This window comes from Mus caroli, unplaced genomic scaffold, assembly GCF_978045245.1.
Source record: "Mus caroli unplaced genomic scaffold, Mus_caroli_1 scaffold_10, whole genome shotgun sequence".
NCBI classification, from domain to species: domain Eukaryota; kingdom Metazoa; phylum Chordata; class Mammalia; order Rodentia; family Muridae; genus Mus; species Mus caroli.
The window spans coordinates 66,520,221-66,543,092 of NW_028227265.1; the positions used below are offsets into that span (position 1 = coordinate 66,520,221).

At 36.9% G+C, this 22,872-nt stretch overlaps 1 protein-coding gene across 2 annotated transcripts in view; it reads right to left on the reverse strand.

Annotated features, from left to right (window-relative positions):
* The window catches only part of Spock3 (SPARC (osteonectin), cwcv and kazal like domains proteoglycan 3), a 395,167-nt gene that overhangs the window by 24,886 nt on the left and 347,409 nt on the right, over nt 1-22,872 (reverse strand). For both annotated transcript variants that reach the window (XM_021169488.3, XM_021169487.3), the window contains exon 7: nt 726-845. In XM_021169488.3, the coding sequence (XP_021025147.1) occupies nt 726-845 (120 nt within the window). The remainder of the gene's footprint in view (nt 1-725; nt 846-22,872) is intronic.

Below are 22,872 nucleotides of genomic sequence, written 5' to 3' on the forward strand. Positions count from 1 at the left end.
GAAAGAAAGAAAGAAAGAAAGAAAGAAAGAAAGAAAGAAAGAAAGAAAGAAAGAAAGAAAAAAACAAGTTTTCATGTCCCAAACAAGGTTGACTCACCTGAATTGGATATGCTTGGTCACATATGTTGGGAAGTATATAAATAAGTAGGAAATATGTCAACATGTATGCTTGTCCCTGATGGGTTTACCTTTGTAAGTCTCTATAAACTGTGATTCGTTTGATTTATCATCGTTTTCTGGATACCATGGAATGGTACTGGCCAGAGTTCATCATCCTGGCCAGTATTTAATTATAGCTTACTCTAATTTGACTCAAAAATTGTGATATTAGTTTTCTGCTCAATGGGTGGGATGAACAACAGGTGCAGATGATAAATCCCATGCTAGCCAAGCTATCTATGTGAAACTGACTTTTAAGTAACTTATTTGTCCATTTCACACAGGACAAAATTATACTTATCATCAACACCCCATTGAGTCTCCTTATGATCTCTATGTAGCATATAATACAAAACTGTTATGTATTGATTATATCCTTGGTAATTCCTTTCTTTTCTTCCTTCTTGTTTTCTTCAATTTTAAACAGCATTCTGCTAAGTATCCCACGGGGACTTGAACTCACAAGGTAAAAGATAAATGTTGACAAATGTTTTTATTCTGAGAGGTTTACTGGATCTAGGAAACTGTCTTCCACATAACAGCTTTATTCAATTTTAAAATCTTACTGCTTCTCTCGGGCCTCAGCAATGCTTTTGTCTTCTTGTTCTGGCTTCCACTCTCATGAAGGGCCTTGAACCAGTCTCGCAGTCTGTTTGCCACTTCTCTGAATTCCAGGTCACTGCAGGCTGAAGACAGAGAAATAACATAGGTGTTTAATCACATTAAAATTTAGCAGGACACCTGATGGTTTCCTCTGGAAAGACTTCACTTCCCAGTTTTTCTTGTAGACTAGAAAAGTTGTTTCTGCCTCCATAGGGGGCTGTATTTCATCTTTCTTTGTAGTCATTCTTGCTATTAACATTCTTGGGTGAAAAAAAATGCTTCCTCGCTATGAAGAAACATGGTTCCTCCTAAAGTTTGACTGAAGTTCCCTTTCTTTCCACCTTCTATCTCTCTAAAGCTACCTATTAATTCATCTATCATATAGTGCTGAAGCCCAGGAAAGCATCAGGAACCCTGGTCCCTGTCAGGCAGTTCTAAGATGTTAGTGTAGGAGCAATGACCTTGCAGGGTCACCAGTTTCTCCCAGGATACATTTATTTTTCACATTCTGTCTGACCTTTTCTGTCACACCTTACTCACTTACCCTGACAGTCTGATCTAGGTAGGAAGCCAGGCTGCATTCACAGTAATGCAACAGTTAAAACCCATCAAAGTTGATCTGGAGCTAATAAAGAGGAACCCAACCTAGCTACAACTGGGAGCTCACTAGAGCTTTATTCTGCAAAGCTTGCTCAGTTGAGAGCACTAGAGAACATCATTTGCCTGAAATCTCTGAGAATCTTCCATGAGCCCTGAAGTTCTTTAGCCCTGGAATTGTCTCATGAAGTTTGAGATTCCCTTTATTAACTGGTGTGTTTGGTCATTTCAAGACTTAGATGATGCTCTAAACAGCTGGTCAAAAATTCCAAGAGCTTTAGCCAAAAACTATGAGAACCTTTTACTGGCCTGGCAGTCTTAAGTCTGGAGTTCACTATGACTCAATTCAAATGAGCATTGCTGCTCACACTTGCCACTTTCAATTTTGATTATCTAACCAGCTCCATAAGATAGAAGAGCACTGTCCTCTGAGGCTTCCTCCCCAATAAAACACACAGTTCACTTATTCTTTGTCAAGGCTTTGACTTAGAACCATTTCCAGGGCCAGATTGTCTCTTGGTTCTTCTGGGCCTCCAAACTTGTATCTTTACAATTACTCCTGAATATTTTTATTGATTATTTGGGAATTTCACATAATGCATCCTGATCACACTTACTTCCCAGTCCTCACAGATCTTTTCTCCCCAGCCTTGTATCCTTCCCATCTCCCCTAAAAGAGATTAAAACACAGAACAAAAACCAACAAACAAAATAAAGCCAAATTTGTGCTGTCCATATAGTGACTGGAACATGCTCAAACTCTAGGTAGCCAGCCTGTTAAAGAAAAGTGAGTACTTTCCCAGCCCTATGACTGTCAGGAGCTACTTGGGAGAGCAACACTTCAATATCCTTATCACAATTTTAAAAAGTTCTCTTTAATGGTTTCCTATCTTGTTTGTTCCTTTTCTGGAGTAGTGTATGTAGGGGTTGTCACAGCTTACTACATCTCTCTCAATTGAGTCTGCTGCCACTGATACCACTGTAGAAGACTCTTTCTTCTATAGTCTCCATGGTCTTCCACACGGTATCTGGTAACAACATGGGCCATGTACATCTATTTGACCTATGGTATTAGCATGTGCCATAGACTTCTGCATGGTCTCTGGTAGCAGTATAGGCCAGGGCCAGCAACACAGTCCCTAGAAACATCCTAGGACATGAGCATCATCATGGATTCAGTGGACAGCACAGATAATGGACATACTCATAGCTTTCAATTGTAGCATGGGCCATGGACATCAACTTAGTTCACAACTATAAAAGGACCATGGACCCCAACATGGTCTTCAGTGGCAACACAAACCAGGGATATTCATATGGACCCCAGGGAACAGCATGACCCACATATATCAATAATACTAGAAGCAGCAGCACAGACTACCAACATCCACATGGCCTTCAGTGGTAACATGGATGGCAATTGATATCTACACAGACCCCAGCTATATCAGGACCATGGAATTGCCTTCAATAGTGACATGGGCCATGGATACTGCAACAGAATCACAGAACCAGACATGGTCCTCTAAGGCATCACCAGCTATAGCTATCAACATGGCCTCCAGCAGTAGCTCAGGCCATGGGCATGGTTCAGCCTCTCTTCAGCATGTGTGTACCACTCCGTTCCTCCATTCTCCTGACCCCTCAATCACAAATCCATTCAATGTGATGGCATTAGAGACTGCAGTATATCACTAAGTATGTTTTTATCCCCCACACCCCAATGAAGGAACTAGAGAAACTACCCAAGGAGCTGAAGGAATTTGCAGTCCCATAGGAGGAACATCAATCAGTATATATATATATATATATATATATATATATATATATATACACTCATTGCCAGAAGTCGTTGGTCCAGCTCATCTCTGAAGCACCATAAGGGACAATAACTGAGACTACTCCAATCACATCCGTGGATAATATTGAAATATTGTTTCATGCTTTTCTAATGGAGTTTTAATTTGACCAGTCTGCTCTAATCCAGGAACACTTGTTTAAAAGTGTCCTCCAATGTCTCATCTCAGGCTGGCCTCCTGAGTCTGTGACAGAGAAGAGAACAAAACATTAAACAGTTCAGGAAAAGACATTATGCGCTTAAAAACAGCTAAAATGTAAACTATGCCCAAAGGAGCTTACTCTTGTGTATCTCTTGTCCTTTTCTTAAGTTTGTTAAATTCTTTAATTATGCCCCACCCCTTTCGTTGTTCTGTTTACTATCTTTAAAAATGACTAAGTGTAACCAGAGAGGTTGAATTCACTGTATATTCCCCACCCTAATTTGCTTAATACTTTTTATCTAAAATCTGTAAGCAATGTTTTAAAAGGCTGTAAAAGACCAAGCAGTAAATATCAGCTTAAAATCTGTAACAATACAGGGTGTGATGGTTTGTATATCCTTGGACCAGGGAGTGGCACCATCTGAAGGTGTGGCCTTGTTGGAATAGGTGTGACCTGGTTGGAATGGGTGTGTCACTGTGGGTGTGGGTATAAGATCCTCACCCTAGTTGCCTGGAAGTCAGTCTTCCACTAGCAGCCTTTGGATGAAGACAGAACTCTCAGCTCCTCCTGTGCCATGCCTGCCTGGATACTGCCATGCTCCCACCTTGATGATAATGGACTAAACCTCTGAACCTGTAAGCCAGCCCCAATTAAATGTTGTTTTTTATAAGACTTGCCTTGGTCATAGTGTCTGTTCACAGCAGTAAAACCCTAACTAAGACAGAAGTTGGTACCAGGAGTGGGGTATTGCTGTGATAGGCCTGACCATGCTTTTATTTGAAAGAATGTGGATTTTGGGACTTTGGATTTGGAAAGCAGTGGAATGCTTTAAATGGGGCTTAATGGGTCATCCTAGTAGGAATATGGAAGACTTTGTTGCTGGGAGTAATTTGAACTGTGTTGACCTGGCCCAAGAGATTTCAAAGGAGAAGAATTTCAGAATGTGGCATAAAGACTGGTTTTGTGGTATTTTGGTGAAGAATGTGGCTACTTTTTGCCCTTGTCTGAAAAGTTTGCCTGAGGCTAAGGTGAAGAGACTTGGATTAATTGCATTGACAAGAGAAGTTTCAAAAATGCCCAGCAGAGACTTTGTTCTCTGGTTAAGTCTTATGAAGAGAAGTTTGAACAAGCATAGCAAGCTTAGAAAGGAAAAATATAAAATATATGGTTTGAGTATTAAAGGAGTACCAGGAAGTGAAATGGAGCAAAATCTTGTGTTCTAGGAGATAAAGATTAAGGGAGTGGGACCTTGGGTCAAGATCCTACCCAGCTAAATTAAATCCAGGCATGGTGGTACACACCTTTAATCTCAGGAGACAGGCATGCTGTTCTCTGCATTCAAGGTCAATCTACAGAGCAAGAACCAGGATAGGCAAGCTTATGCAGTGAAGGATTTAGAAAACATAAAGCTAGTGATAGTGTAATAGGACAAGGGGATCATGTTCTAGTTCCTGTAAGCAGCAGAACTCGGCAGCTTCAGCCATGTGCCTCTGGCTCTAGAGTTAAGAATGGAAGGAACTACTGGGAAAATTGATGCTGGTTAGCTGGAGCTAAGGAATTAGCAGTGATTAAGAAGAGACCAGCATCACTGAGGTGAAATCTTCTGGAAATTGTTTTCTGGGAGCACAAAGAAGCTGTGCTCCAGAGATACCCAAGGTTGTACCTCATGCTGCGGCTGGACTTGGTAATGTGTAAGAGTCACTCAGGTGGTACTGCTTGTGAAGGAATGAAGGGATCATGGAGAGAAGCTGAGGCTTAGCACTGTGAGAGGCCAGGGAAGGACATTGGAGAAGGTGAAGCCTCAGCTGTAGTTGATGGCCCAGGACTGAAGAGGTCATGCAAAGGATTTGAGGCTTGGCACCCTGAAGAGAGCCTATGAGAGGCTATTGGTGAAGCCTAGTTGGAGTGGAATACCCCAGTGTATTAGAGATGTCAGTACCATGGAGTGATCACCAAGAACTGCAGCCATAGTGGAGTGGATCAACCTGAGCTTAGAGTGCTACAGAGGGCAGAGCTGGAAAAGTGATGCCAGCCCTTAGGAGGAGTCCAAAAGATCAAGTGGAATCCCAGACACTGAAACAAGAAGCTGTAACATTGAAATTGCCTTGGAGACTCAAAGATGTTAAAGATGCCAGAGCCATGGGACACATGCTGAGGAAAGCTGCTAACAGGGAGTGGAACCAGCCCAGGAGAAAGCAGTTTGTTGCAGTACACAAAGATGAAAAAGGAGTGGAGATCTGAAGACCGCTTTGACATCAGCCATGGAGATGCAGAGTTTGGAGTTTGCCCAGCTGGTTTCCTGCCTTGCTTTGGAGATTACAGTTAATTAAGTTGGATGAATCTCAGAAGAGACCTTGAACTTTGGACTTTTAACATTGTTGTGACTGCTATAGACTATGAGGACTTTGAAAGTTGGACTAAATGCATTTTGCATTATGCTATGTTTAAGTGTGGCCCCCATAGACTCATGTTTTTGAACAAGTCTATGGGGACCAGGGAGTGGAATGTGATGGTTTGTATATCCTTGGACCAGGGAGTGGCACCATCTGAAGGTGTGGCCTTGTTGGAATAGGTGTGACCTGGTTGGAATGGGTGTGTCACTGTGGGTGTGGGTATAAGATCCTCACCCTAGTTGCCTGGAAGTCAGTCTTCCACTAGCAGCCTTTGGATGAAGACAGAACTCTCAGCTCCTCCTGTGCCATGCCTGCCTGGATACTGCCATGCTCCCACCTTGATGATAATGGACTAAACCTCTGAACCTGTAAGCCAGCCCCAATTAAATGTTGTTTTTTATAAGACTTGCCTTGGTCATAGTGTCTGTTCACAGCAGTAAAACCCTAACTAAGACACAGGGTTACTAGTTCACAGGCTCTGTACAGATAAGCTTAGTCTGCCATTAAATGGCATGTATCTAACTTGGGTTCAGCACATGTTTAGGAAAAGGGTATGTGCCTAATGGGCTCAGCTGGGCTTGCTGCCATCTTGAATGGTGATCTCATTAGGATGGAAGCATACCATGGGACTTTAGAGGCATTTTGGTTAAGATGATCATGTAGTGTCCCTCTAGTGATGATTGTATTGCTTATTTTACAGTAAGGGAAAAAGACCAGGCTTCTAACAATTGGATCATAAAACAAAAACAAAAACAAAATATTTTTGCTAACTTTAATAAGGTCTAGCCATTTGGTAAAAGTTCATTATAAAACCTTTTTCTCTCCTTGTTAAGATTTAGCTATTTGATGAAACTTAGTCATATAAAAACTGTAATATTTTTACTATCTTGGTTAAGTTTTAGTTATTTGGAGTAGCTCAGTCATGTAAAAAAACTGGAAATTTGTAAAATTACACTAAAAAGGCCAGTCTTTCTATGAACTGTATTTATAGTTTACACATTATTTTGATACTAAACAATCTTTAATTCAAGAATTACATTTTTAAAGCTCCAACTTAAAAGGAATAAAATTATAAAACTGTATTCTTATAAAATTATTATTACTAATTGTAAATTATTAAAGATAATAAAGATATACAAATTAATGGTCAGTCATGCTCAGTAAAAATGAAATTTACAGGGACAATCCTTGAGAAATAGACATACTTTTATCTCATACATAGTTTTCTGTTATCTCACATCATATAGTATTCTGCATATGTTTTCAAAATTAAGCTTATAAAAATTAAGCAAAATAAAATAAAGCAAATAAAACAATTTAAAAATTAAGCAAATAAAGTAAAACAAGTTTAATGTAAAATTAAGTATCATTAATATAAACTAATATCAGGCATATTTTAATAATTGATTATAAAAATTATACTTTAGTACAATGGGTAAAATTATAATCCTCTTGCTTGGTAGAAACCCTCCTAGGCACCAGCAGGTCCTTTGGATGAAGCACCATCCTACCATATTAAGTTTTATTCTGGCCTCATTGCAGGACAATGATGCATGGGAAATAAGACCTGTCAGAAGTCTGCTGCTTCTGCTGCTGCTTGCATAGGTCTGAATAAAAAACTAAAAATTAAAATTTAAATTAAAAAATATAAATACCCCTCCTTATCTGAGGATGAATTACTCCTCATGTCTCATATGGCAGGGGAATGAATTCTCATGCAAAATGGAGATCTTAAATCCTAAAGGTCTCAAACAGAGAAGAAAGTAGCAATTACTCTGCCTTCAATGTCTATTGAACATCATGAAAATACTGTCAAAAGGGGATCCTTGTGTCTAAGCCTATCACAGAACTGATATGAACTTGGAACTGCATCCAAGTTCAACTGGACATTGCCTTTACTACATTCCACCCTTGCGTTTCCTTTACACTCACATTCCACCCTTCCTCATAGTAAAAGCTAATTTCAGGGTTTATAGCCCAACAACCTGTGTTCCCCAATTAAAGGTAGATGCCATATTCTTCAGGAGGAGATGACATAGATAAAGGAGAGCTCTGCAGTGCAATGCCTGCATTCTTACTCTGAGGCCTACAAGTAGTACAGGGGTTTTGGAAATAATGTTGCTAATATAGCAGGAGGAAAAAGCCCATTTAATTTGGTTGTCTTACTTTATGAATTATGCTTCTATAAAACTGATCTACTTTTGAAGTAACTTATATTAAAAAGAATGCTTACTGCTGTCAGTATGTGGGAACCTAGAGATTTATCCATCAATAAAAGGGGGAAAAATGTTGACTTTAGACTTCTTTGTTAATTCAGTCTATGTTGCATGTAAATTATTTGTTACTGATTTGACACAACTGACTTCTTTCATCTTTCATTTGCTGGTTGAGTGTATAGAATAAAAATGTGGAGATTTTGAAAATATTCTCTTCATACTGTTAATTTTAGAAAATTTTGTAAAATGAATAATTTCCCTCCTACGGACAGTCCTTGACTTGGTTAGTAACTTAGACAGCTCTAGGTTGTTCTCTAGAAAACTACCTGTTGACAAGAAAACAAGACAGGCTCTGTCTCCGAGAGTATTTTTAAATTGAATATTTAAAATAATTCCTTTGGAGGAAAACACTTAGAATTAAATTGTTTCTTTATGTAGCCTGATATTTAAAATATATTCTTGGAATACATATTACAGTCTGATGTAAAAATGTATATTAATTCACATTTTCAAATGCTATGTCCATTTAAGGTAACAGCCCTAATTTTTAAAATTTCACCATCTTAAATTATTTGTAACTTGACATTATTGAAATATTCTGTTTCTGTTCATTTAATAAAAGCTGACATTGCTATTATTTGAAATAAATCGATAAAGCTTGTCTTATAGAGAAGCAATGAATATCTCTCAGACACATTTTGGTCAGGTTTATTTCTTTGATGCTTTCACTATTTTATTTTGCAATCCTTCCAGTGCTTGTTAGATAACTAGAGTTGCCTTCTCCTCTACAAAACTCTGGAAGCTGCCTCAGCCATGTGCAATTTTATTTAATTCATAATAATCTAGACATAAATATTTTCTACATGTAACTTTGTTTCTTAATGTTCCCAACAAAGTTGTATGGTCATTACCTCCTGAGGTTTTTAAAATTATTCAATTAACTAATTAATTTACTCAGTCACTTTATATCCTGCTCACTACCCCACTCCTGATCACCCCCTCTCACAATCCTTTCCCCACATTGCTAACTCCAGTTATTGATCGTTTCCAACTGTTAAGTTTAATCACTGTCCCTTGTGTTGACCTTTTAGGAGGCACTCTACCTGTTGCTCCAATCTTTGACTCTATGTCAGCTCAAAGCAATTATTGAGAGATCAACATTTCAAACCCATAAAAGCAGTCAATTGAGGGCACTAATGGACCATGGGCCATCCTCTGGACATTGTTTTGGGGACTTGTCATTAAAACAGTTGAAGAAGCTGCCCTTGCAATCTCTCTGTCTTACTAGCTCAAATCAGCTTAACACCAGCTCAACTCCTTGACTACTGCATTCAGTATTCCACAGTTAAAAACGTCTAGGTCTGATTGTTGCTAAGGAAGGGGTTTGTTCCCTTCTCACCAAGTGCTGTTTCTCCACCAACAGACCCTAACTTGTTTGAAATTGGGCCTAAAGACAGAGGGACCAGACAAAAATTCTTTCTGCTTCTCTCCCAGTCTGACTCTTGCCTTTTGTTTATCCTCATACTTATGTTTTTACTGTCTTTTAAATGTTCCACTTACTGATCTTCAACATATTTCCACACAAAACATTCCACAAAAGCTTTCTCAATAGTTTTCATCTTGCAACAGCTACATTTACTTGGTCCTGAAACATCTACTAACAGACCCATCAGATGCTGTGGAGAAACTCTGCCTAAAAGAGACCTTCACCCCTTTCATAGCAGGCAAGACACAATTCTTTACATTAGTTCTCCATTGTCTCCTGTCTATCTTCAATTGGTGCCCTTTAACTTTCTGCTACTTCTGCTGGTTCATTTTAGTGCAATAGTCCTGACAATAGGACCAGTCACTGTCACCATGAATCAACCCTATGACTATATTTACAGGCCCACTGTGTATTTCCCACCCCCGTTTCCCTATACTCTTAAATCTTCCAAGAAATCCTCTCAATTTTACTCTGTAATTAAGTCATCTGCTTACAGTCTTCTATAATTATTTTCCTAGTTTCTTGAAAAATATAATATGGTAATCACATGATTCATTTTAGCTGATGATCAAATTAATAATATTCTCCACTACATGACCAGAGGACCCCTCTTCAATTGGATGAGAACTAACCCCTTTGATCAAGATCCTCCTCCGTTTTCAGTAGAAAACAGCAATAGCATCCTCTATATTAATGGGAGGTGGTTTGCAGCTAACAGTCAACAGCCAAGCCCCCAACATCAACTAAATGGAGAGAACCTCAAATCAATTCCATTAAAATCTGTCATAAGATAAAGCTATTCCATATCTCTATGCCTACTTAATACGTGTGTGTATTCTTATCCCCTCAAACTTAAGAATTATAGTTTCCTTCTCAAAGACTATATTCTGTAGCTTCCCTTATGGACTACAGAAGTCTTTTCTGTTCCTATAAGGAACCTCATTCCTGCCTCTGTAGGAATTTTATCAAGTGGGTGGCAACATGCTCCTTAAACAGGAATAAAAAAAGTCCCACCTAAGGTCAGAAGAAGCCTTTTATTTTGACCTCTTGATTCTGTAAAGCTACATTTTAATTAATTTATCAATACCAGCTTCAGTGTTCAAACTGTTCCTTATGTCAAACAAAAAAGTCCTAAATGAAAATAAAATCAGTATGGTTATTAATTTTGATTCAGGTTTTTCAAGCCTAAAATTAACCAAGTTATTCAAATGGCATAGCATAATGAAATGTTTATTTTGTAAATGATTAATTTCACTAGAATTTCCACTCATCACAGACATAGTATTTGATGGAAAATTATTAGTTTTAACATCATACAGATTTAGTCTTAAATTCATCAGATGACTGTATCACAGAAAGATGGAAGGGAATCTGATTAAAGGAAGGATTCACTATTCAAGTTTGATGTTTTAGATAAATGAGATAGTTCAATAAATGCAATCTACTACATAAAAAGACGGAAGACAAAAACCAAATGATCATCTCAGTAGATACAGAAAAAGCCTTTGACAAAATCTAAACCCTTCATGATTAAAATCCTGAAGATACTAAGAACACAAGGTACATACATCAAATTAATAGGGGATGATTTATAGCCAATAGCCAACATCAACTTAAATGGAGAGAACCTCAAATAATTTCACTAAAATCAGGTAGAATACAAGGTCATTCTTTCTCTTCATACTTACTTAATATAGTCTTAGCTAGAACAATAAGACAACTGAAGGATATAAAAGTAATACAAACAAGAACAGAAGAAGTCAAAGTACCTTCTTTGCAGATGGTATGATTGTATACATAGAGGAGCCTAACAATTCCACCAAGAAAGTCCAACAGCTGATAAGCTCTCAGCAAAAACTCAGGTACAAGTTAATGTACACAAATCAGTAGCTTTCCTACATACAAATGACAAATGATCCTAGCCAGAAATGAGAAAAATGACACCTTTCATAATAGCAACAAAAAACATTAAAAATCTTGGAGTGATTCTAACAAAGTAAGTGAAAGACTCATAAAAACTTAAAGACAAGAAAACCTAAAGAAAGAAATTGAAAAATATTAGAAGATGAAAAGATTTTCCAAGTTCATGGGTCTGTAGGATTAAAGTAGAAAAGAAAATGGCCAAAAGCAATGACCAAAAACAATCTACAGATTCAGTACAATCCTTATCCAAATTACATCAGAATTCATCACATATATTAAAAGGACAATTTTCAGATTCATATGGGAATTCACACACACACACACACACACACACACACACACCACAAAACTTGAGGATAGCTAAATCCATTCTAACAATAGTACTTCTGGAAGTATCGCTATCTTCACCTCAAATGGCACTACAAAGAAATAATAATAAAATCAGCATGGTATTGAATTAAAAGCAGACACATTGATTAAGTGAATTAAATTGATGACCCAGACATAAATCTACACACCTATGGGAATCCACGTTTTTATAAATAAGTCGGAAATATACATTGTAAAAAAAGACTGTATTTTCCACAAATGGTCGTGGTCAACTGAATGGCTGTGTGAATAAGAATCCAAATGAATTCATCTCTGTCACCATACACAAAAATCAACTCCCAGTGGGACAAGCACATGAACCTGAGGCCAGATACATTAAATATGATGAAGAGAAAGTGAAGAATCGCCTTAAACTTACTGGCACATAAAAGAACTTTATGAACAGATTGCAATTGGCACAGATAACAACAAAAACAATTAATAAATGGGATCCTATGAAAATGAAAAGTTTTTTATGTAAATGATATCATTAATCAAAGAAGCAGCCTACAGAATGAGAAAATATTTTCTGTCAACTACACATCGAATAAACAGGTAATATCAAAACATATAGAGTTAAAACAACCCAATTAAAAGTGGAGAACAAATCTAAACAAAGAATTCTTAAAAGAGGAAACTCATATACACATGAAGCACTTACAAAAAATGTCCAATGTCCTTAGCAAATAGGAAATTGCAAATCAAAGCCACTTTTAAAGATATTTGATCTTACACCTCTCAGAATGCCTAAGTTTTATGGTCAATTGTTAATATAACAAATGAGGAGGAGGACGTAGAAGGAGAACACGTATCCATTGCTATTGGGAGTGCAAAGTTGTATAACCGCATTGGAAATCAGTGTGTCTGTTTCTCAGGAAAATGAGAATACATCAATCTCAAAGCCGAGCTATACTATGCTTAAGATATACCCAAAAGGTGGCTTCATGATACTATAGTGACTTGCTCAACCACATTCACTGCTGCTCTAACTATAATAGCCAGAAATAAGAAAGAGTCTAGATGTCAGTCAATAGATGAATGGATTATGAACATGTATTTACAAACTGAAACTCACTGTTAAATTGAAGTAACTAAGATAATATCATACTGAATGTTTTAAACTAGACCTCAAAAGACAAATATGGTTTGTATTCATATAAATGTGGATGTTAGCTTTAAAGTCTTCCATAAAGGGCTAGAATCAATATAACTATAGAGGGTAGTTATATAGTAAGGAATTAGGGAAAGGAATGGATTTCTCTAGGAATGAAAAATAGAATAGAGAGTTATGGACTGATAGGGGTAGGGACTGGAACAGAAGGATCAAATAAGTAAGGGAACAGAAAATAGTTAAATATCAGGAGGGACAACTAAAATCAACACCTATTTGAGGGTTTAATTGGAAACAATATAACAAAATCTGCTAAAATAGATACATATATGAAGGTGCTCTAAATGTCACCTACAAATTTTGTGGAAAATTGAGCCAGTAATGCACAACTCTTGTCTTCAAATATAGATTCCAGTTCCAGGAATGGGTTACATTTAATCAGGTCATTTGCCAAAGGGGTCTGAAGTAAACACATAACTCAGGGTACTTCTGAGGCTATCAGCCTCTCTCCACAAACTGATGGTACGGCCCTAATCTTGAAGATGGCATCTACACAAAGTATTTAATGTGGAGAAGTCGAGCTGATGTCTATTGGGAGCTTACACTCATATGAGTAGTGTTCATAGCACTGTGAGGCTCTTTGAACACTATCGAAGGAGAAAAATAAACACCAACCAAGCTACAAACCCTTCGCTTTTCAATGCTGTCAAGCCTGTAAGATATGCTATTGCAATAGTGGCGCAAAACTTATGAAAGTAACCAACCAATAACTGATGTGATTTAAGTCCCACTGCATGAGATGAAACCTATCTTGACACCACTCATATAGTCAAGACCCTGACTAGATATTCCCGAGACCTAGGGGAAACCCAAATAAAAAGACCAGAGTTATAACATCATTCCTACAGACATTCTGTTCCAACCATAGATGAATGTCTTAATTAGCCATCACCAAAGAAGCTTTCTCATGCAGTAGATGAGAATAGATACAGAGACCTGCAGCCTGACAAAGTTCAGGGAGTGAGAGATCTTGGAACACTGTATCCTAAATGAGATTTCTATGCCAACCCCTTCAACTCCCAAAAGTCTAATCCTGTGGAACAAAAGGCAGAAAGATTTAAAGAGTCAGATGGGTTAAGGGACATTTAGAAAACACAGCTTTTAAAACAAGCAGGACTGAGTCACATAGAAAGTCACAGAGACTGGAAGCAAGCATATTGTCTACAAGAGTCTGGTCCTGATGGACTTTTGTACTCAAAGTAGAGATGGACACAAGCCAACATCCCCAATTCAGAAGCTATCTATAATTGATAACCAGTAGCAAATTAACAAATGAAAAGTTAGGTTTATTTTTCCTACAGTGTCTAAACCACACTTAAGGCCAGACCTCATACCAAGCAGTAGATAGACTGCACAAACTGAACTCAGTGGAAATTTTGGAAGGTATTTTGTTTGTTTGTTTGTTTGTTTTTGTCTTATACTTCTGTTTAAGATTTTATTATTTTGCCTATAGAACTGTTTTCTTATGCATCATGATTTCTGATTTTATGGTTTTATCAGATTTCTCTGTGTGTCTATGTGTGTGTTCATGTATGTGTGCTTTTTATGCTTTTTCTTCAGCTCCTTCATTTCCCTTGTCTTTGTTCTGCCCTACTCGGGTTAATTTGTTTTTATTTTATTATTAATTTTGTCTAGTTCTTTAGATGCCTGTATGTTTTCTAATGAGACAGAGAGACAGCAAGAAAAGGTGTAAGTTAGAATTGGTGTGAAGGTGGAAAAAATCTACAAGGAGTTGGGCAATAGGGGCCATAATAAAAATATATTCATTTTAAAAACTACTTTCAATAATAAGGCAATAAAAACCAAATATTAAATACCTTTTAATGATTAATACAGAACAAATAAAGCTACATAATCTGACAGAACTGTGAGGTATCTTTAAAATGTTATTATGTTTGCTTTATGAAAAGATAAACATTAAGGAGCCTTAGATATGCTACAGTAGTTGAATACTTGCTGAAAGAATTTTAAAAATGAAATATTATCAAGCTTTTACATTTTGAATGTATATTTAATTCACCTCTGCTTTTCATATTACCTAGCAACACTGATGTTTAAAAATATCAACACACTAAGCAGAAACACAATAAATGTTAAAAATGTAATTCAATTCATGAATTATGTTTCCATATTTTGAAAATACAAGAACCTTATTAATTTTTTTATAGGCTGCTACTATAATCATTGTTCCTGTTGCTGCAAAAGGCACAATTTTCATACCCAAGAAGACTGCACCCTGATAATGCTCTTCTTCTTTTAAAATTAAAAAGAGATATTTTCCTACAATATATTATAATCATGGTATTAGTGCCATTATATCCTACCAGATCCTTCCCATCTTCTTTCCTACAGGCTCTGTGCCTTATTTCTCTTTCTCATTATAACCCAAAAAAGCAAATTTTTAAAAAAGATACTAATAAATCAGAAGAGAACAAAACAATGATAAAACAAACATACAGAGGGAAATAAAACAATTAATAAGCAGAAACAATATGCATGCTGTAACAAATGCCCACATAGAAAACCCATAAATACACAAAATAGGAAAACAAAAGATCAGTAAGGGAAAGACAGAATAAAAAGCCCAGCCAAAGCTTCCCAAAACAAAACAAAACAAACAAAATAGGACCTGTGAAAATATTACTAAATGTATCTTAATTTGCCATGTTTTCTAAAAAATTATCCAATGATAATGTATTATGCTGTAATGTATTTAATAAAAATCACATATTCTGATACTGCATTCACTGTTGTGTCTAAATTATAATCACTATAATGCAAACAGTTATATAGCACATAAAGCGAATGTCCTTTATTTACCGTCCCTCCCATTTCCCAGTATAGTGGGTGACACAAATTACAAAATTACGGTGATGTTTAAAAACAGCTACTCCAGATAAAGATACTACAACCTTCTAAGAGAAATGCAAACCAAAAATATACAGCCACTAAGGATAAGGAAGCAAATGTATTCAGAATTGTTTTTCCTAATACTTGTTTGACCATGTGGAAAAATTCCTTCATCTTTCTGAGAATCATTTAACCAGAAAATGCAATGGGAAGAATAATATACAGAAAGTTTTTACATATTTAAGATCCGCAGATACAACTCCCTTTATAATCTTTTATGGAGAAATTTATGGAAAACATGGTAAATCAGAGAAAAACTTAGAATGATGAAGAATAAGGGACATGAGATAAAAAATGTGTAAGGGCATTGAATGGATGCTGAGAAGGGCAGTTCTCATGGTTATGCTACCTGTTAGTTGCTGAGAAACAGCCAAGTAGGACTCAAGTTGTAGCCATCTTTTCATTCAGGTAAGCGAATGTAAATTCCATTTTTATTCATGAATCTCGGCTGTTGGATCTGAGTGATGATGCAGTATACCACTTATATAAATATCTGCTCAGTGCCCTGGTATATCTCTGTTGCATTTTGCCCTGGTCTTCTGCTTTCTGACAAACAAAAGTGCAGAATATAGTTTAAAAATACATAATAGACTCTTTCAGCTGCTTGTTGGGTCTTTCAGAGGACAGTCATGATAGATCACTTGTGAGCATTTCATAGCCTCAGTAATAATGTCAGGCCTTGGGACCTCCCTTTGAGCTGGATCCCAATTTGGACCTGGACCTTCTTTTCCTCAGGCTCTTCTCCATTTCCAATTTGCACCCCACCAATGGACAGAAGCAGCTGACCCTTTTTGTTGAATTAGGGAAGGCGGAAAGAAGCTGAGGAGAAGGGCAATTCTGTAGGAGGACCAGCAGTCTTAATTAATCTGGACCACTGAGATCTTTCAAACATTGGATCATCAATCAGACACCTGATATGAGACCCCCAGTACACATACAGTAGAGGACTTCCTGGACTGTGTTCATTCAGAGATGATGCACCTAACCCTCAAGAGACTGGAGGCCCCAGAGAGTTCAAAGCGCAGGTGGGCTGGGGCATTCATGTAGAGATGGGATGGGGTGGGGAGGAGGTATGGGATGAGGAGCAGTCAGAGGGTGGATGGAGAGGGGCAGGGAATGGAATACGGTGTATAAAAAATGAATTACAAATAAAATTAAATTTAAAAAATACAGAATAGAGGAAATCATCTGTGTATGCATGCCTGTTATTCTCCTTGAACTGATTTATATGAAGTTCATAGATCTGCTTTCAGTTAGAATCAGAAAAATCTGGCATGATGGAGACCTATTTTATAATGCATCTTTACTTTGACCATTTTATATACCTGTATTAATATTATAAAATAATGCAGACTTAAAAACATTTTAAAGAAACATAACAGAATCTATTTAAATCTCATTGAACAATTCTCCTTTCAAATGCATTCCATCACTCTGCACACACACACACACACAAATGTCCTTTTAACTTTACAATATTATTCATTGAGTTGCTTTTAATAGCATGCTTGTTTACGATGCTATTGCATTAAGCATTGAACTGATGACGTTTACCAAATAAAGTAACCCAACTCAACCCAGCACTTATTATATAAATAGGTTCATTATCAACAAAATTATAGATTTTATTTATATTTTAAAAGCTAAGGAACCAAGGGACCATTTACTGCAGTCCATATGTATAAGATGATAAGGTAACCTATCTTCTGTATTTATGAATAATATCTAGGAAACTCACATGTCTTCATCTCTGTCATGGAATGAATAGCTGCATGCAAAGATACAGGACAGTTTATTCATATTTTATACCTTTAGAAGTCAAGCAATGTTAATGGATTGCCTATCACAGTACTAAAACACAACAGTTTAAAGAATTTTCTTTTTATAATATGACTTGTAAACAGCAGCAAGTATAGGAGAACATTTTACCAAATAAACTGTTAGTAGAAGGGGAACGTATGTTGAATACAGTGACTTGCAGTATTTTATTATGTTAGCAAATCTTAACTGGGAGAGTGCTTACGACGCACTTTTAATGGAATATTTTTTAAAGTGCATTCACCTTTAAATTAAACGGCATATTTAAGAAAAGAAGCATGTAGGAACTGTTTCCCAATTTTGAGACCTTATGGATAGTTATTGCATATAACATAGGTGTTCAACTTTTAAGAGTCAATGCTTGTTGTTGCAATAGAGTCAGAAATGAAATATCTTATAGTAATAATTGTAATATATAATAACTGATAATCCCTCACAAGTGAGTAGTTACTGTGTTGAGTACTCTATCAACTGAAAATCTTCACAAAATTTCACTTTTTCTTTCAGTTTGAAATGTCAGGAAACTGACATTGAAGAATTTGTCTGGGTCAGAGAGGCAAGTGGGGTTGCCAGGGTTTGAATCAGTCCAATTTCAGAACTGGAATTCTAAATCTCTACAGCAAACCACCATAGGCGTCTCAGAGGAAATCTGAAAAATTGAGAATGCCAATTATGAATACAGGGCAAGCATTGTCTCACTGAAAGCTTGTAAACTTTCATTTCATTAAATGATGATAGTAACGATATGAGCTCAGCATCACCGCGGGATACATTTGATGTTAGCAAAAAAACATTTCCATAAGCCAGAACCAAATCTATACAGAGTAATTGGATCATCTTGACTTTAAAGAAATCATATGTCTCCAAGTCAAATGTTTGATACCAATTAAAAACAGATCATAGAGATTCTATTGAGAAATTAGCTATAGTACAAACACTCACACAAGAAAGCTACTGACAAATGTCCCTAGTAGCAATAAAATACATGACATTTTATTTCTTTTTTCATTTTTTAGATATACCTAGAAACACCACACCACTATTTTCTATAAGTTGTGAGTCAATTGGTCCTTATGCACACACAAAATATTGCATAGCTTATATATTATCTAACTATACTGTTGTATTTAGTATCACATTCCAACTTCACCTGCTAAAAAGATTTATTGGGCTCAAATCAATTCAGAGCACACTCATCACAGTCAGATTTTCACCCAACAAGCCTTTCACTTCTATTGGTGAATTACTAGAGATTTTCCCTCCAAGTCAAAGAAATATATTTCTTCCTATTTTCCAACTGCCCTACTGTATAGGTTTATTTTTGTAGATAAAACAACTTGCATTCACTAAGCATGAAATGGTTTTTAATGACATTTAACATGCAGCCTTAACCTCATGCCTCGAAGGGTGGAGGAAGGATTATTATCTTTATTTTTAATAGTTGTGGAAGCTGGGATTCACAAGTTAAGTGACTTCCTTGAATTTCATAGCTACAAGTGATCAAAAACAATGTCTTGCACTCATTAGCTTAATTATATGTATTTTCAGGAATTAATAAAAGACTATTGACGTAGCAAGTATCATTTTAAATTATAGATCAGAAAACATAAACCATAATCCAGGTCTTTTCAGGTTTGCCAAAGTTCTAACTAGAACAGGATGTCACAGAGTGGAACACAGTGTTACACAGTTGGTGAAAGCAGAGAGATCCTGGGAATTTTAAATAATTGAAGAATGCTGGTTATCTTGCAGATATAATAATTGGTGTTTTTTTTTTCTGATAAAGTACTCTGATACCTAAACCACATAAAGACCCAACAAAGATATAGAACTTCAGACCAAATTCCCTTATGAATATTGATGCTAAAATACTCAATATAATTCTCGCTAACTGAATCCAAGAACACATCAAAACAATCATCAATCATGACTAGGCTTCATTCCAGGGATGCAGGGATGGTTTAATATACATAAACTCATCAACATAATCCACTATATAAACAAACTCAAAGACAAAAACCACATGATCATCTCATTATATGCGGAGAAAGCATTTGACAAAATCAAACACCCATTCATGATAAAAGGCTTAGAAAGATCAGGAATTCAAGACCCATACCTAAATATGATAAAAGCAGTCTACAGCAAACCAGTAGCCAACATCAAAGTAAATGGTGAGAAGCAGGAAGCAATCCCACTAAAATCAGGGAATAGGCAAGGCTGCCCACTTTCTCCCTACCTATTCAATATTATACTTGAAGTCCTAGCCAGAGCAATTCAACAACAAAAGGAGATCAAGGGGATACAAATTGGAAAGGAAGAAGTAAAATATTACTTTTTGCAGATGATATGATAGTGTATAGAAGTGACCCTAAAAATTCCACCAGAGAACTCCTAAACCTGATAAACAGCTTCAATGAAGTAGCTGGATATAAAATTAACTCAAACCAGTCAATGGCCTTTCTCTACACAAAGGATAAACAGGCTGAGAAAGAAATTAGTGAAACAACACCCTTCACAATAGTCAAAAATAATATAAAATACCTTGGTGTGACTCTAACTAAGGAAGTGATCTGTATGATAAGAACTTCAAGTTTCTGAAGAAAGAAATTAAAGTAGATCTCAGAAGATGGAAAAATCTCCCATGCTCATGGATTGGGAGGATCAATATAGTAAAAATGGCTATCTTGCCAAAAGCAATCTACAGATTCAATGCAATCCCCATCAAAATTCCAACTCAATTCTTCAACGAATTAGAAAGGGCAACCTGCAAATTCCTCTGGAATAACAAAAAACCTAGGATAGCAAAAATTCTTGTCAAGGAAAAAAGAACCTCTGGTGGAATCACCATGCCTGACCTAAAGCTGTACTACAGAGCAATTGTGATAAAAACTGCATGGTACTGGTATAGTGACAGACAAGTAGACCAATAGAATAGAATTGAAGACCCAGGGATGAACCCACACACCTATGGTCACTTGATCTTTGACAAGGGAGCTAAAACCATCCAGTGGAAAAAAGACAGCATTTTCAACAAATGGTGCTGGCACAACTGGCAGTTAACACATAGAAGAATGTGAATTATCCATTCCTATCTCCTTGTACTAAAGTCAAATCTAAGTGGATTAAGGAACTTCACATAAAACCAGAGACAGTAAAACTTATAGAGGAGAAAGTGGGGAAAAGCCTTGAAGATATGGGCACAGGGGGAAACCTTTCTGAATAGAACAGCAAAGGCTTGCGCTGTAAGATCGAGAATCGACATATGGGACCTCATAAAATTACAAAGCTTCTGTAAGGCAAAAGACACCACCAATAAGACAAAAAGGCCACCAACAGATTGAAAGGATCTTTACCTATCCTAAATCAGATAGGGGACCAGTATACAATATATAAAGAACTCAAGAAGGTGAACTCCAGAAAATCAAATAACCCCATTAAAAAATGGGGCTCAGAGCTAAACAAAGAATTCTCACCTGAGGAATACCAAATGGCTTAGAAGCACCTGAAAAAATGTTCAGCATCCTTAATCATCAGGAAAATGCAAATCAAAACAACCCTGAGATTCTACCTCACACCAGTCAGAATGGCTAAGATCAAAAATTCAGGTGACAGTAGATGCTGGTGTGGATGTGGAGAAAGAGGAACACTCCTCCATTCTTGGTGGGATTGCAAGCTTGTACAACCACTCTGGAAATCAGTGTGGCGGTTCCTCAGAAAATTGGACATAGTATTACCAGAGGGTCCCACAATACTACTTCTGGGCATATATCCAGAAGATATTCCAACTGGTAAGAAGGACACATGCTCCACTATGTTAATAGTAGACTTATTTATAATAGCCAGAAGCTGGGAAGAACCCAGATTCCCCTCAACAGAGGAATGGATACAGAAAATGTCGTACATTTACACAATGAAGTACTACTCAGCTATTTAAAAGAATGGATTTATGAATTTCCTAGTCAAATGGTTGAACATGGAGAGCATCATGCTGAGTGAGGTAAGCCAATCACAAAAGAACTCACATGATATTTACTCACTGAAAAGTGGATATTAGCTCAGAAACTTAGAATACCCAAGATATAAGATACAATTTGCAAAACACATGAAACTCCAGAAGAACGAAGACCAAAGTGTTGACACTTTGCCCCTTCTTAGAATTGGGGACAAAAGACCCATCGAAGGAGTTACAAAGTGTGGAGCTGAGACAAAAGGATGGACCATCTAGAGACTGCCATACCCGGAGATCCATCCCATAATCATCCTCCAAACGCTGACACCATTGCATACACTAGCAAGATTTTGCTGAAAGGACCCTGATAGAGCTCTCTCTTGTGAGGCTATGGCGGGGCCTAGCAAACACAGAAGTGGATGCTCACAGTCAGCTATTGGATGGATCACAGGGCTCCCAATGGAGGAGCTAGAGAAAGTACCCAAAGAGCTAAAGGGATCTGCAACCCTATAGGTGGAACAACAATATGAACTAACCAGTACCCCCTGGTGCTCCTGTCTCTAGCTGCATATGTATCAAAAGATGGCCTCTTCGGCCATCAGTGGAAAGAGAGCCCCTTTGGTCTTGCAAACTTTTTATGCCCCAGTACAGGGGAACGCCAGGGCCAAGAAGTGGGAGTGGGTGGGTAGGGGGAGGGGTGAAGTGTATGGGGGACTTTTGGGATAGCATTGGAAATGTAAATGAAGAAAATCCCTGATTAAAAATTTTCAAAAAATAAAGAATAAAAAAAAAAAAAAGAAAGTGTGTATCCTAGTCATGTCAGATGTTGCACCCATGAAGTAGCTTTATACCTGATTAAACCTTAGCTGTACAAGGATAACAATAGACACACCAATGTTGTTTGCAGAAGGTGCACGAGATTTCAGCCCTGCACAAAGAATTATAGGAAACTAAAGCATGTTGAGTTCCTGTACTGAACTCAGGTTATCAAGGTAGGTAGCAAACACCTTTACTTACTTAGGCAATCCTTACAGATACTTCAAGTTGTTTAGAGGACTGGGGTAGATTACATTAGAAAGCTATGTTGTTTTATATAAAGCTATAGCTTCTCCAGGTTTTTGTTAACTTTGGTATTCTGAAATCAATTCCTATTCAGTTATACTATAACAAATATAAATATTTATATGAACATACATATATAATGTTATGTGCAATGTGTTTGTTTCTAAATAGTAACATTATAGATTCTTGATAATTATCCTTTACATTAGTAT